Below are 13,543 nucleotides of genomic sequence, written 5' to 3' on the forward strand. Positions count from 1 at the left end.
TGCAAAAGCAATATCTGCAATTAACATATTGCCAAATATAGAAATCTTGATCGTGAGCTACATTATGATACAATGAGTAGTCTCAACCTCTTCTAATTCTAAGGATATACTGCTCTTAACTTGTTCAGCAACATAGTTGTAAGCGATTTAACATGAGGCCTCTTCCTACCTCGAGAGTGCCTTTGAATTCTATGCCCGCATTGACCTTCCCACGTCTTGGGCTCCGTTGTTAATATCCCTGACGGTGAAACCACCAGCTATCAGGCCTCCATGAAAAGATGATGTTGATACTGATGACTACGACCACAAGAGCAGTCAGTCCAGACCCATATGATGGTGTGCGGCGCCTAGATGACCCGCTACCAACAGGCACGGTGACAGGCACAGTTGTCTTATTGAGTTGCGAGCCTGCAAATAAAAATGAGTGTTCAAGATGTGGAAGTGTCAAGAAAAGAAGTATGATTATTTTGTTTGATAAAGAAATCTGTTTGATAAAGAAATCTGATCTTACAGTTGTAATTTACCCAACCCAATCGCATCTCTTCCAAGTCATAGAGGAATATCTTATCTCGTAGAACAAGATCTAACAAGAAAGAACCAATAAGATAGTAAACAAAATTCCAGGCCTTAGATGTCACCAGTGGATAATTCACCGTAATGAGTTCCTAGATCATTCAATGTGAGGCTAATATACTTATGATTTTTGCTAGTAAGAAAATGTCTGCGTGTACGAATAATTGATTTTTGTATTGGTCCGATATCAGGGGTTAAATAAACACAAGGTATCAAAGCTCATAATCACTCTCCCAAGAGTACATATGGATTGCTGATTATATTCACTACAGTTTCTACAGTTACTGAGATTAATTAATAGCTTAATTTCAAGCCATGATGAAACCAAATAGCAGATGTGGCTTATACTAGCTAGCTAATTTAGATAATGAGTAGATGACTAACCTCCGAGAATAGTTATATGCCGGTAAGCCTCGAGCTCCTTGCTCCTTAGAAAACCAATGCACATTAAGCTTTCGTTGTCCTACAAACCATGACATGGTATTATTTGCATTTGACACAACTTACCGGAAGACATTTAACTAGATCAATATGCAATTGTGAAGAATTTGATAGGAGTAGGATCAGAAGGTTACTGGACTTGCGGAACCACCCTTCAACAAAAGATAGTTCGCTGGATCCACTGTCATTGGAGAACCACCCTCAAAATGTAGTGTCAATATTGGAAATAATGAGACATTGCTGGTGGAGTATAAACAGTACATTTAGCCAATTAACAAAACAAAGTGAAGGATATGAACTGGCAAATTTACTTGTGGAAAGGACTGACATTCTGGAAGATATAATGTAACATAGGTGCCCATTGATGAAATAAGAGCGTATAGATTGAGGGACTGCATTATCTATCTGTGAATAGAAAAATATTAAAGATTAGAACTATAGTGTCACAAGATCAGCTATTGGTTCTTCAACAATATGTGAATGAAATATCTCGTGTATATGAAGAACTCACTGCACTAATAACAGGATCATACACCCCATCTGCAAGGTATGATAATGATGTCCCAGAATCCACAAATGTTCCTTGTGTATTCGATGTTGTAAACAAGGAAGAATTGATGGAGACCTTTTGACCATTGACATCAATGCTCTTCATATTCAAGTTGTAACGAGCCCTGACCAGACATTGGTTCAAATAACAAATTCATCAAATAGCATTGGGAAAAGTAGAGTCCACATTAACACAAAAACTATTTATGTTGGTTGTCTCCGACCACAAAGATCAGCTTATTTTTTTGCGAAAAACAGGAAGGTTGAGGTAAAAAATATAAGTCTACACTTCATATTTGGAAATTAAACACTGGTAGTAATACTTAGTGCTGCCAAACTAAAACTTATGCGAATGAATTGAAATAACAAGCATACTCTAGCAAGATTACTAATGAAGACAATGGGATATTGATTGCCCAATCCACCATTTCTAAACTACATACTAGCCACCAAACACGGAACAGCATTATGGCAGCGAACAACATAATATTGACGCAGAATTCTGAATTTTAAAATATTCCATAATTTATGTAATTCCTTGAAAAAGACACTCACTGTGAAGGGACAAGTGGAGAAAATTCAATTCCAGGCTCCGCAACTGCTCCAAGAACAAGTATGCCACCACCATCTTGTGAGCTTGTCAAGCAATGTGAGAAGGCCTTAGGGGACACCCCTTGAGAGTTGAGTTGTAAGATGACAGATGGTGCATTCTTTCCAAATCCCATAATGCCATCTGTCTGTAGGTTACTTGACCGTGAGGTACTACATCTGTTTAGAAAAATTGTTACAACATGACACTACTTAGGTTAATGATGTATATTTTAGTTAAAGTTCCATTAGATGAAAATTATTAATGCCAACATTCTGAATTTACAACGTACATGACTGCAGGAAAACTATACCCGAATAAGACAGATGCGGAAGAACTTGCAAGCTGCTCATTTCCCTTTCCCATGACAGTGTCGAAATGCATGGTGTCAGAAACGTAGTACCCTGACGTGGCTGCATTACCATAAGCCACCTGGTAACCACATTGGTTTGTCGGAGAGTCCGAGGTTTGGCAGACCGAATGCCCTTCTTTGACGGCATCGATGCACCTATCATCAGCGCACGATATGTTGGATGTCGTGGAAGAAGAGCTGGGCCTGTAGAACTCCAACGGGATCTGGGACAAGTAGAATGGTAAAAAGATGATTTCGTCAGAATAGATGCATTTTTCCATCAGATGATTTAGAGATCGGAGAAAGATCGTGCGCCTTACACCGAGGTCATTTGTTGCCGGGCAACCAGTGCAAGAGCTGCAAGAGACCCACATGAGGTCACTACCCGTGTCAAATTGCAGCGTATACTCTTTGGATGGGCTCCCCAATCTCACATTGGTATAATAGATCCTGCAAGAAATTCAAGCTTTAGATACGACCAGTAACAATGTACGTGCAAGGCAGGTCTTTGATTATTTTTGCTAGTCCACTCAAGCATGGATGGAAGACATCCCTGTCTTTGATATTTGCACATAAAGAAAAATCTGTATAGCGCACTAGTGCTACTCGATTGGATGTCAAACAGCAAACTGGCAACAAGAAACAAAGTGCAAATCGACAGAAACATTTTCATCGAGCAGGTTGTGGTGAAATGGCAGTGACCTACGCTAGGCTAGCCATTCCCAACACTCAACAAGGTGGATTGGATGAATGGCAAAAATTAAGGTGCTCAATGGTTAACACAGACGGTAATGTGCTGATCAAACATCTTCTGTTAACATGGCGAGAATAATGCTGATCAACGAGGACACATCTGGAGTGGAGTACGGTAATGTGCGAAGCATTTCAGGTCGATCGATGGTACTGGGCTAATTAACCAAACAGGAGAGCAGAGCAGCTAACTTACCCGGGCAAGCCCAGCAGGCCGAACTCCACCACGCCGCTTCTCTTGGCGAGGCGAGCCCTGTCTAGCTTCTGGAGATGATCCAGGCCGTTCAGCGGTGCTGCGCGCCTCAGCATCAACGCCGGCGCGGCCGCAGAAGTAGCAGCGGCGGCGGCGCCGCCGAAGGTGGCCAGGAGCACCACCGCCGCCATGGCACCGGCCGCCTCCGCTACTCTCATCTCCATTTACGATCGAAGGAACCGGCTGGTGCAAGGGAAAGTGAACAGCTAGCTTGTGAGCTAGCTTGCTCCAACCCCTTGACATGATACGGGCGCCACACTTCAACTGCCATTTCAGGAAATATTCAACCATCCCGTGCTTTAGTTCACGCACTGTAGCTTTATTGTTTCTTGATGACAGTGCAACACACTGTAGCTATTCTTTCGAAGAAGTAGGAGTGAATTAAGGCTAGAGGAATTAGAGCTTCCGCAGCGTGCCACACCGATAAGCACTGTTAGAAGTTTATTTTCTCCCAATCACAGTGTGCGACGTACACCTTTGCCTTTCTTTTTTCCATTTTTTCTGTGCAATAATTTCTTTTTACCTTTTTCTCTTTTCTATCTTTTGACGCTGGCTTATTTTGCAACTTTTTGATCGTTATTTTTCGACAATAGTTACCCTGTGTTACCTACTTTCCGCCTAAGGCAGCCATTTTTTTAAAATATCACTAGTAGAAAAATGGGCATCCATCTAAGTCATAAATACCGGTTCCCTTACGAACCGGTACTAAATGGTGCATTAGTACCGGTTGCACTGCCCAGACCTTTAATACCAGTTCGTAAGGACTTTTAATACCGGTTCGTGACACGAACCGGTACTAAAGGGTTCGCGTCAGCTGAAAAACCTCACGAACCGGTACTAAAGGGTAGACCTTTAGTACCGGTTCGTGTCACGAACCGGTACTAAAGGTTTTTCTGCTCCCCCACGCAGCTCCACACACACACACACCACCCCCCCCCCCCCCCCCGGTGGATCGCCTTTTTTGACACTGTAAAATAGAAAAGAAAATGATAGAAAATTCAAAAAATAAAATGTTTTCAGATTCTTGTATGTTATGCAACCTACTATTAGGGAAAATTAACAAATTTGAATTTTCATTTTTTTTACAAAAAAGTTTTGAAAAATGGTAAAACCGCAATAACTTTTGCATACGACGTCGAAAAAAAACATATAATATATCAAAAAAATCCTGGGAAAAAGTTACATCCGATTTCACCCTGGTTTACCCGGTTAGCCAATTTTTAGATTCTCAAAATTCCAAATGAAAATATGAAAGCAGGAAGATTTTAGTTTTTTTTTCTAGAAATTTAGAAATTTATATATTTTTATTTTTTTAAATTAAAATATTAATTATAGGATTTTTTTGATTCCTAACATATTACTATTACTTTTATCAAATTATAAGATTTTCAAGTTTTCAAGTTTTAGGTTTTGCAAAAAATATTAAAAAATTTAAAAATAATGTTAATAGGATTGATATGATACTACTATCACATACATGCGTGCGAAGCACTTGGAAGTGGAACGGGATGGAACTTGGAAGTTAAGTGTGCTAGTGCGGGAGTAGTGTGAGGATGGGTGACCGACCGGGAAGTTTGACTACGGGTAAGTAATTTGACTAGAGATTAAGTGTAGTTAGAGACTAACGGAAATACTAGTAATTCTGAAAAAAATAAAAAAAAGAGGCCGTGAAAAAAGGGTGTGAAAAATAATTAGAAAAAATGGAAAAAAAAATTAAACGAAATAGGGTTTAATACCGGTTCGTGTTACGAACCGGTACCAAAGGTCTCCAGCCCCACAGGTTCCTCCGTGCCCACGTGGAGGCACCTTTAGTACCGGTTCGTAAGGAACCGGTACTAAAGGTGGGAGGCTTTTAGTACCGGATAATTAGTACCGGTTCCAAAACCGGTACTAAAGGCCCTTTGGAACCGGTACTAAAGGGGGGTTTTTCTACTAGTGTATGCCTTCTTATTTCCATTCCTTGACAAAAGTTTTGCGCCGTAACATTTTGACAGTAATTTTTCTATGCCCACGACATATTTTTTTAATTGTATTGTCATTCATGGACCCAACTTTTTGACCATACCATACCGACGGTATTTATACTTTCATACTTTTTTGACGGTGTGTAATTTTTCAATCTAATCCATCCTTAGCTGTCAATAGTGTTTCCCCCTCTTCAACGGCATTCTCCCATACACCTCCAAGTCAGCGGTAATTTATGTTCTCGTGAACCTTCTTCCCTCTTTAACAACAATTCTTTAACATTTTTTCCAGCCATCATTTCTTGATGTTAGTTATCCTACAGTAATTCTTCGAAGGCACGTAATTTCCCGATCGTAATTCGTCGTCAATAGTGATTTTTCCCTTCGCCAGTAATTCTCCGGCATAACTTCTCAGGTGTTTTTTTCCTATGTAGTTACTAGTTAGCATACGGTGAAACTTTATGGTGTTTAATTTTTTTCTCACTTATTAGCCAGTAGGCCACTCAGCGACGGAGGCCACTCAGCTATAACCATTAAATCATGTCTCAGTTTCTGTATGCATTTTTATTTTTACTACCCCTACTTGATGTGTTCTACCTAGTTGATGTGTACATGCTTTTGTCATATGGTTATCAATTCGCATTCATGTGAAAATGAAGTTGTTACTTCATGTCTTTATTTTAAACAAACCATGCGGTCAAATAATACCAAATATAGGTGAACCCTAACTTGTTCATTCTAGACATCACCATTAATCATCACTAATTAGTATCACACCACCTTGATCAACTAAAATAGCAACCCTGTGTAATAATTCACTTTACATGATCATGCTTAACTAAACCATGCAAGTACTAGATGCATCTAAATTCATCTTACTTAGGATCCATATAATACCTTGAAAGTGCATGGAGCCCCCATGTGTGGTTTTGGTAATTAATGACAATCCCTATGGACTAATGTTTGCATTGAGTTATATTTGTAGGAGTTGTCCATAGGCAATTCTTGAACCATTTGTTGGCTTCAAGGTTGCAATAAGAAGAAATTGATGAAGGATATCAAGTGTCAAGTATGTCTTGAAGATGAAGATGAAGTGAGCCCTCAAGTTACCTCAAGACATCAATATGATGAAGAATGAAGAATGAAGTGCAAGTTCAAGATGAGCCAACTCGAAGAGTTCATAAGCTTGAAGCTTGCCATGGAGAAATGAAGTGCAAGTTCAAGATGAGCCATCCCGAAGAGATCCTTTGCTTGAGTCTTGCCATCCATATGGTGATCATGGATATGTGAAGATGCGCCGAAGAAGAAGCTCTCCCATGGTGGATTATGGGGGAGCAATCCACAAGACTTCGTTAAGCAAGCACAAGCAAGAAAGGCGTTCCATCTTGTTGAGGTCAAGATCTTCGTCATCGACCTCAAGTGGAATGCGCAAGTATAAGTTTTACTCTTGATAGGGTTTCTTTCTCACCGGTCTCATAGTGTAGTTGGAGACCGGTTTATAGTTTAGTTGCCGTACTATCAAGAGGGCTCTCGAGTGAGTAACTCGATCGTATCGTTCGGAGAGAGCTCAAACCTTTGCATCCTTACATCATCTTTCTTGGTTGTTATTTGGACCTTATCCATGTGATGTTTTAGAGCTTGTGCTTATTCTCATGACAAGCTCTAGTTCATCGAAAACGGATTTCGCATAGATCACTTGTTGCGTTTTCGAGTTTGGTTCATCATCTTACTTGGTTTTATTTGGATCTTATCCATGTGATGTTTTAGAGCTTGTGCTTATTCTCATGACAAGCTCTAGTTCATTGAGAATGATTTTTCCATGGGCAACTTGTTGCATTTTCAAGATTGGAGGTTTTACCGGTATGTCTTTTTGAGATAGGTCAAACCTTTCATCATTTGTTTCTATCCTCATTTGCTGGACTATGATGTTTCTATGCATATTGTTGTAGAGCTCGTTGTTGTGATTTCAACGAGCCCAAGATCATCGAAATCGGAGTCCGGATGCAAAAGTTATGCCCGTTTTAGTTTTGGTGTTTCTGCAGTTTGCTTAGGCCGGATATTTCGGAAATATCCGGGCCGGATTATCCGGGCCGGATATTTCGGAAATATCCGGCCCCTCGAAATCGGCTAAGGACCTCAGGAATTGCTGCTCAGTATAGGGGCCGGACATTTGCCCGGATTTTGACCAGGTTTTGTCCCAGAGGCCGGATTATCCGGGGGGCGGATTATCCGGCCCTTACTTAGGCCGGATTATCCGGCCCTGGTTTTGCCCAACGGCTCGATTTTCTTGGGGGGTATAAATAGCCCCCTTCTTCCTCCTTGGGCTGTTGCTTCTTCTACTCTCTCTCTCCTCCATTGTTGTTCTTGAGAAGCTTGCCCTTTCTCTCTATCCCTCCATGATTCTTGCCCCATTTTGAGGGAAAAGAGAGAGGAGATCTAGATCCACACTTTGACCAAACCAAATCATCTCTTTGTGAGTGAATCTTTGGGATCTAGATCTTGGAGAATTTTGTGTTCTCCTCTTTGTTCTTCCTCTCCTATTCCCCCAATAGCTTTTGTAGCTTTGTTGGAATTTGAGAGAGAAGGACTTGAGCATCTTTGTGGTGTTCTTGCCATTGCATTTGGTGCATCGGTTTGAGTTCTCCACGGTGATTCGTGGTGGTGAAAGCAAGAAGGTTGTTACTCTTGGGTTCTTGGAACCCTAGACGGATTCTACGCCTTTGTGGCGATTTGTTGGGAGCCTCCAATTAAGTTGTGGATGTGTGCCCCAATCTTTGTGTAAGGCCCGGTTTCCGCCTCGAAGGAAATCCCTTAGTGGAACCGTGACCTAGGCCTTTGTGGCGAGGGTCACCGGAGATTTAGGTGAGGCGCCTTCGTGGCGTTCGGAGTGTGGTGTGAGTACCGCATCTTGGGGTGAGGCCTTTGTGGCGTTGGTGTGCATCGAGCAACCACACTTCAAGGTGAGCCTCTTGTGGCGTTCGGGAGCACTAAGCAACCGTACCTCTCCACCGGAGATTAGCACTCGCAAGAGTGTGAACTCCGGGATAAATCATCGTCTCCCACGTGCCTCGGTTATCTCTATACCCGAGCTCTTTACTTATGCACTTTACCTTGTGATAGCCATCGTGCTTGAAGTTATATATATCTTGCTATCACATACTTGCTTGTATTGCTTAGCATAAGTTGTTGGTGCACATAGGTGAACCATTGCTTAGAATAAGTTGTTGGTGCACATAGGTGAACAATAGTATATAGGCTTTGGGCTTGACAAAGTAAACGCTAGTTTTATTCCGCATTTGTTAAGCCCATCTCGTAAAAGTTTTAAATCGCCTATTCACCCCCCCTCTAGGCGACATCTGTGTCCTTTCAATTGGTATCAGAGCAAGGTCTCTCATTCTTAGGCTTCACCGCCTTGAGAGTAAAGATGTCGGTTAGGGGATTAGCGCACAATAACTTGTTTATATTTGATGGCACAAATTATGATCTATGGAAAATTTATGTGCTTAATATTTTGCGGCGTATGTCCCCGGACATGGAGCGATTTCTTGACATAGGTTTTTCTTCTCCTAAGGATCCTCAAAATTTATCTCTTGAGGAGGAGAAAAACTCTTGTCTCGATGCTCTTGCTTCTCATGTGTTTTCCATTGTTGTGAGCAATGTAGTTACTTCTTCAATCATGCCTTTTGGGAGCGCTCATGAATTATGGACAAAGCTTCAAGATAAATATGATGTGTCCACTATCATTGAGGATGATTGTTTTGCTTCCACTTCCGGCCGTGATGAGTTCTCATCTTCATCCACTTCACCAAAGTGTGGTAAGACACAAGGTAATGATATGGTGAGTGGTGATGAAAATTGCAATATTGATATTGAGCTTACTATTGATGATTCTTCATCTCTATCTCATTGCAATGCTTCATCTTTGGACTTAAACACATCTAGCACTAGAAATGATTTACATGCTTGTGTTGATAGTCCTTGCATATCATGTGTAAGTTGCTTGAAAAAATCTAATGATGATATGCTTGCATTGTCTTGTGGCCATGATAAAAATGATTCTATTTCCTCTAGTTGTTGTGTGTCTAACAATGTAGAGGAAACCAAAGATTCTATTGGTCAAGAGAAGATCTTGAAAGGAGCCTCAAGTAACTCCTCATCTTTATCTCACGGTCCTCATATATGCCTTATGGCCAAGGGTTCCACGGTACCTCCTACCATGGAACCTAATATGTCTCGTGGCGATAAGAATGATGATGAATATGAAGAAGAGGATTGGGTTGTCTCTCTACGCGATAAAGGTGAGAGTGTATTCAAGGTTCTTTACAAAGATAAAATTGCTAGCTCTCACTTCTTTGAAATCTTGACTACCGCTATTGAGAGCCAAAAACTTATTTGGATGCATGAGAACACCATTGATAAAAAGGGTGCTCTTGAACGAGAGTATGCCGATGATGTAGCATCATTAAAGAATGATCTTGAAGAAGAACAAGAGACTGTAGCCTCTCTTGAGGAGCAACTTCAAACCCTTGAGGTGTCTCAAAATGAAATATTTGCTAAACTCACTAAAGAAAGAGACCATGCTAAAGCTAAATTAAAATTGCTTAAAAATGAAAAGTTCAAAGTTGGTGTTGGTCATGATAAACTTGTTAAGGATCTAGATGATCTAGACAAGGCCCACAAGGCCTTGGAGAGCGAACACTCTATCCTCACCAAGTTATATGAGCAACTACAAGCTTCATATTTAAAAGAGCATGCTATGTTACCCTCTCTTCTTGATATGTCTTGTGATGATGCTTGTGCTACTAACTCTACTTCTTGTGAAGCATCTATCTTGAAGGAGAATGTTGAGCTAAGGCCTCAACTTGATTTGCTAACTTGCAATTATGGGAAATTGGAAGAAAATCATGGAAAGCTTTCTAGCTCCCATGAGGATCTTCTAGCCTCTCATGATAGGCTAAAGTTAGCTCATGAGGCTATCATATCTAAGGCAACACCTTGTGAGCCTCATGTGGATACTAGCACTACTACTCAAAATGCTATATTGCCATGTGCTAGTCCTTGTAATTCATCCACTCATACTATTGCTAAATCTTGTGATGAATTATCTTCCTTGCCTTGTTGCTCTAACAATGAAGGTTCTACTTCCTCTAGTACTTGTGTTGTTACTAACCATGTAGAGGAAATCAAAGAGCTCAAGGCCCAAGTCACTTCTTTGAAGAACGACTTGGTAAAGAGTCATGAAGGGAAATGCAAAATTGACAAGATGTTGAGTGTGCAACAATCCCCCAATGACAAGAGTGGACTTGGATTCAACTCCAACAACAAGAACAAGTCCAAGAGCAACAAGATTAAGAAGGGCCAATTACAAGTCAAAGACCCGACGAAGATTGTTTGCTTCAAGTGCAAAATTGAAGGGCATCATGTTAGATCTTGTCCTTTGAAGAAGAAGCAAAAAGGGAAGCGGCCTCAAGCTCAAACTCATATTCAACCTCAAGTTGAAGAAATGCCACTTCTCAAGAAGATACAAGCCAATGCTCCCATTGTGGAGAAATCTAGTGAGAAGAAGGAGAAGAAAAGAACTTGCTACATATGCCGTGAGAAGGGCCACATCTCCTCCTTGTGCACTATTGCTACCTCATCCAACTCTATCACCATTGATGATGTTTATTCTCTTCGTAAGGATGAAGGTGGCAATGTGTTTGCCAAATATGTTGGTGCTCAAAGTGGTGTCAAGAAAAGAACCATTTGGGTTGCCAAGCCTATTGTGACTAACCTCTTAGGACCCAACTTAGTTGGCGACCAACAATCCAAAATTTGATCAATAGGTGCTTGTTGGAGGGCATTGGAGACTTGGCTACATCATGAAGAATTAAGGGATCTTCATCATTTATATTATCTCAAGCCAAGTCTTTTGGTTATCTTACTTCTATCATATACCCAATGTTCCTTCTTGCGGTAACATGTGCTCAACTCATTTATATTGAAAGTTACTCGCCCCTTTGATGTGTTAGTTTTGTTCCTAACATGTGTTTGTATATGTTGTGCATCCTACTTGTTTTTCTTGAGAAATCAAGTCTATGTATGTTAGGTTGCACACCATGTATTTGTGCTTGTGTTGGAGCCTCTTTGCATCTTGTTGTATCTTATATGGCTCTTATGAGAGATTAATGGACTATAACATTTTGGGAGAGTGATATGCCTTTAGGAATTTCACAATCCTAACAATGTGTGTACATGAGGAATATCACTTAGAATTGATATTGCAAGATTATCTAGTCTCTATGTGGTATGTCATCTTCATGAGAAATTCAAATTCTAATGTTCATTAATATCTCTAGTTGGATCTTATTTGCCTCTTGTGAAAATAAATTCCTTATCACATTATGGGGGAGTAATAAGCTTTGTGCATATTACAAGCCTAGGAAATGTGAACATTTGAGGTTGTGTCACATAGAATTGATATTGTAAATTATCTCTCATATGTGACATGTTTTCTCAAACAAGTTCCAATTTGCTTAAATGGCTTCATTGCTAATATCTTTGTGGATCTTATTTGTGAAAGTGGTCCTTAGCATGGTTTTTCACAATGTGTCCCTCAATACATTTTTGGAAAACCATATGCTTCAAGTCATACTATTAATTGCTTTGCATGTTGGTATGAATACTATTAATTGCTTTGCATGTTGGTATGAATACTATTAATTGTTTTGCATGTTGGTATGAATACTATTAATTGCTTTGCATGTTGGTATGAATACTATTAATTGCTTTGCATGATGGTATGACTAATTGAAGCTATCAAGAAACTCTCTTTGCATGATGGTTAACTCTTATCTTTTACCATATGCTTTATTTGGTGTAGATATGATCTTACATATACTTACAAACTACCACCGAAATATTTCCTAATACCTTGTGTCCTAGGACAATTGGCAATCTATTATGAGGTAGAAATTTATTGATCATATTTACATTGGCTCTTGTGTTTAAATTGTCTTATTTATTGCCATGAATGTGTTGTGCTTTTACTCCCATGTGTCTTCCTTGCATCTTATAGATCTAATTTGTCTATTCAAACTTTCTTAGCATTTTACTAGATATAGGTAGCGTGATGATCCTAGTTTTGTGCATTTTGTATTCATATGAAAAATCCTAGATAATGCACCAATATTGGGGGAACTCTTCTATATTTATTAGAATGCTTAACATCTCTTGATCATTATCAAAAATTTGGTTTTGGGAGATATAAAATTTTCTTTTTGGTACGTTGTGCCATCATAAAAAGTGTCGAGGGTTTGGTTTATTTGTTGGAACCTTGCTCTCTTGGGAGTTGGTTATCTCATTCCTTTGTGTTTAGGTTTAATTAGCTTCTTATAATGAGATAAGTCCTTGAAGTCAATCTTGTGTTGATTTGATTCTTTGATATAATTTGGACAACCATTGTCTCTTGGTTTATTTGGTGTTTTTGTCCAAATTGTATGTTCCTTTGGTTCTTGAAAGTATTGTGCATGCATATTTAATATATGTATATCTTATGGCATGTGTCACTTTCTTTGATCCAATATATAGGGTAAACTCCATCAAATCCTAATTTGGCTAAGATGTGCATGAAATTCAATTTCATATCTATATGCACATAGAATTGTGGAGTTTGTCCTATATGTTGTAGTGTGTCTAACTACTTTGAACCCAATTAGTTTGGGGACCTTTTTGTACTTACCTTTGTGTTAGGTACAATGGATATGCATTGGATGCTTGTCTCACTCTTGGGGAGAAGTGGTGACTCAATGGTAACTTGAGGCTAGCTAGGATGGTCAACGAACACATATCTACTACATCCTCACCAATGCTATCTCGGTAACAAGTATCTTCTCATGCATATTTTTCTAGCATCCAACCATGTGGTTGCATCTTGGCATGAATCTCTTGATTTGCAAATGTTGTGCTTCTTGCTAAAATCTTAACGAAACCTCTTTATTGCGAATGTGAGTAGTTTGAGATGAGCACATATGTTGGGAAGTATATAAAATCATGATCATGATTCACCCATCCCATATATGCCTATCTAGCAA

The 13,543-nt window shown here is 39.7% G+C and overlaps 1 protein-coding gene across 2 annotated transcripts; it reads right to left on the reverse strand.

The window, feature by feature from the left end:
- On the reverse strand, positions 1 to 3,714 carry LOC127348198 (aspartic proteinase 36). Of its 2 annotated transcripts, XM_051374284.2 has the most exons (10): positions 3,451 to 3,714; positions 2,825 to 2,954; positions 2,466 to 2,728; positions 2,119 to 2,331; positions 1,526 to 1,688; positions 1,343 to 1,419; positions 1,149 to 1,254; positions 958 to 1,036; positions 512 to 583; positions 1 to 408 (listed from the first exon to the last, which is right to left on the reverse strand). In XM_051374284.2, exons 1-10 carry the CDS (start codon positions 3,669 to 3,671, stop codon positions 230 to 232), a joined length of 1,503 nt encoding a protein of 500 aa, XP_051230244.1. In that variant the 5' UTR covers positions 3,672 to 3,714; the 3' UTR covers positions 1 to 229. The 2 variants fall into 2 exon arrangements, with proteins under 2 accessions (XP_051230244.1, XP_051230245.1); XM_051374285.2 differs by lacking the exon at positions 512 to 583.
- Between the last annotated feature and the right edge of the window lie 9,829 nt (positions 3,715 to 13,543).

The sequence above is a fragment of the Lolium perenne genome, chromosome 4, assembly GCF_019359855.2.
Source record: "Lolium perenne isolate Kyuss_39 chromosome 4, Kyuss_2.0, whole genome shotgun sequence".
Lineage (NCBI taxonomy): Eukaryota > Viridiplantae > Streptophyta > Magnoliopsida > Poales > Poaceae > Lolium > Lolium perenne.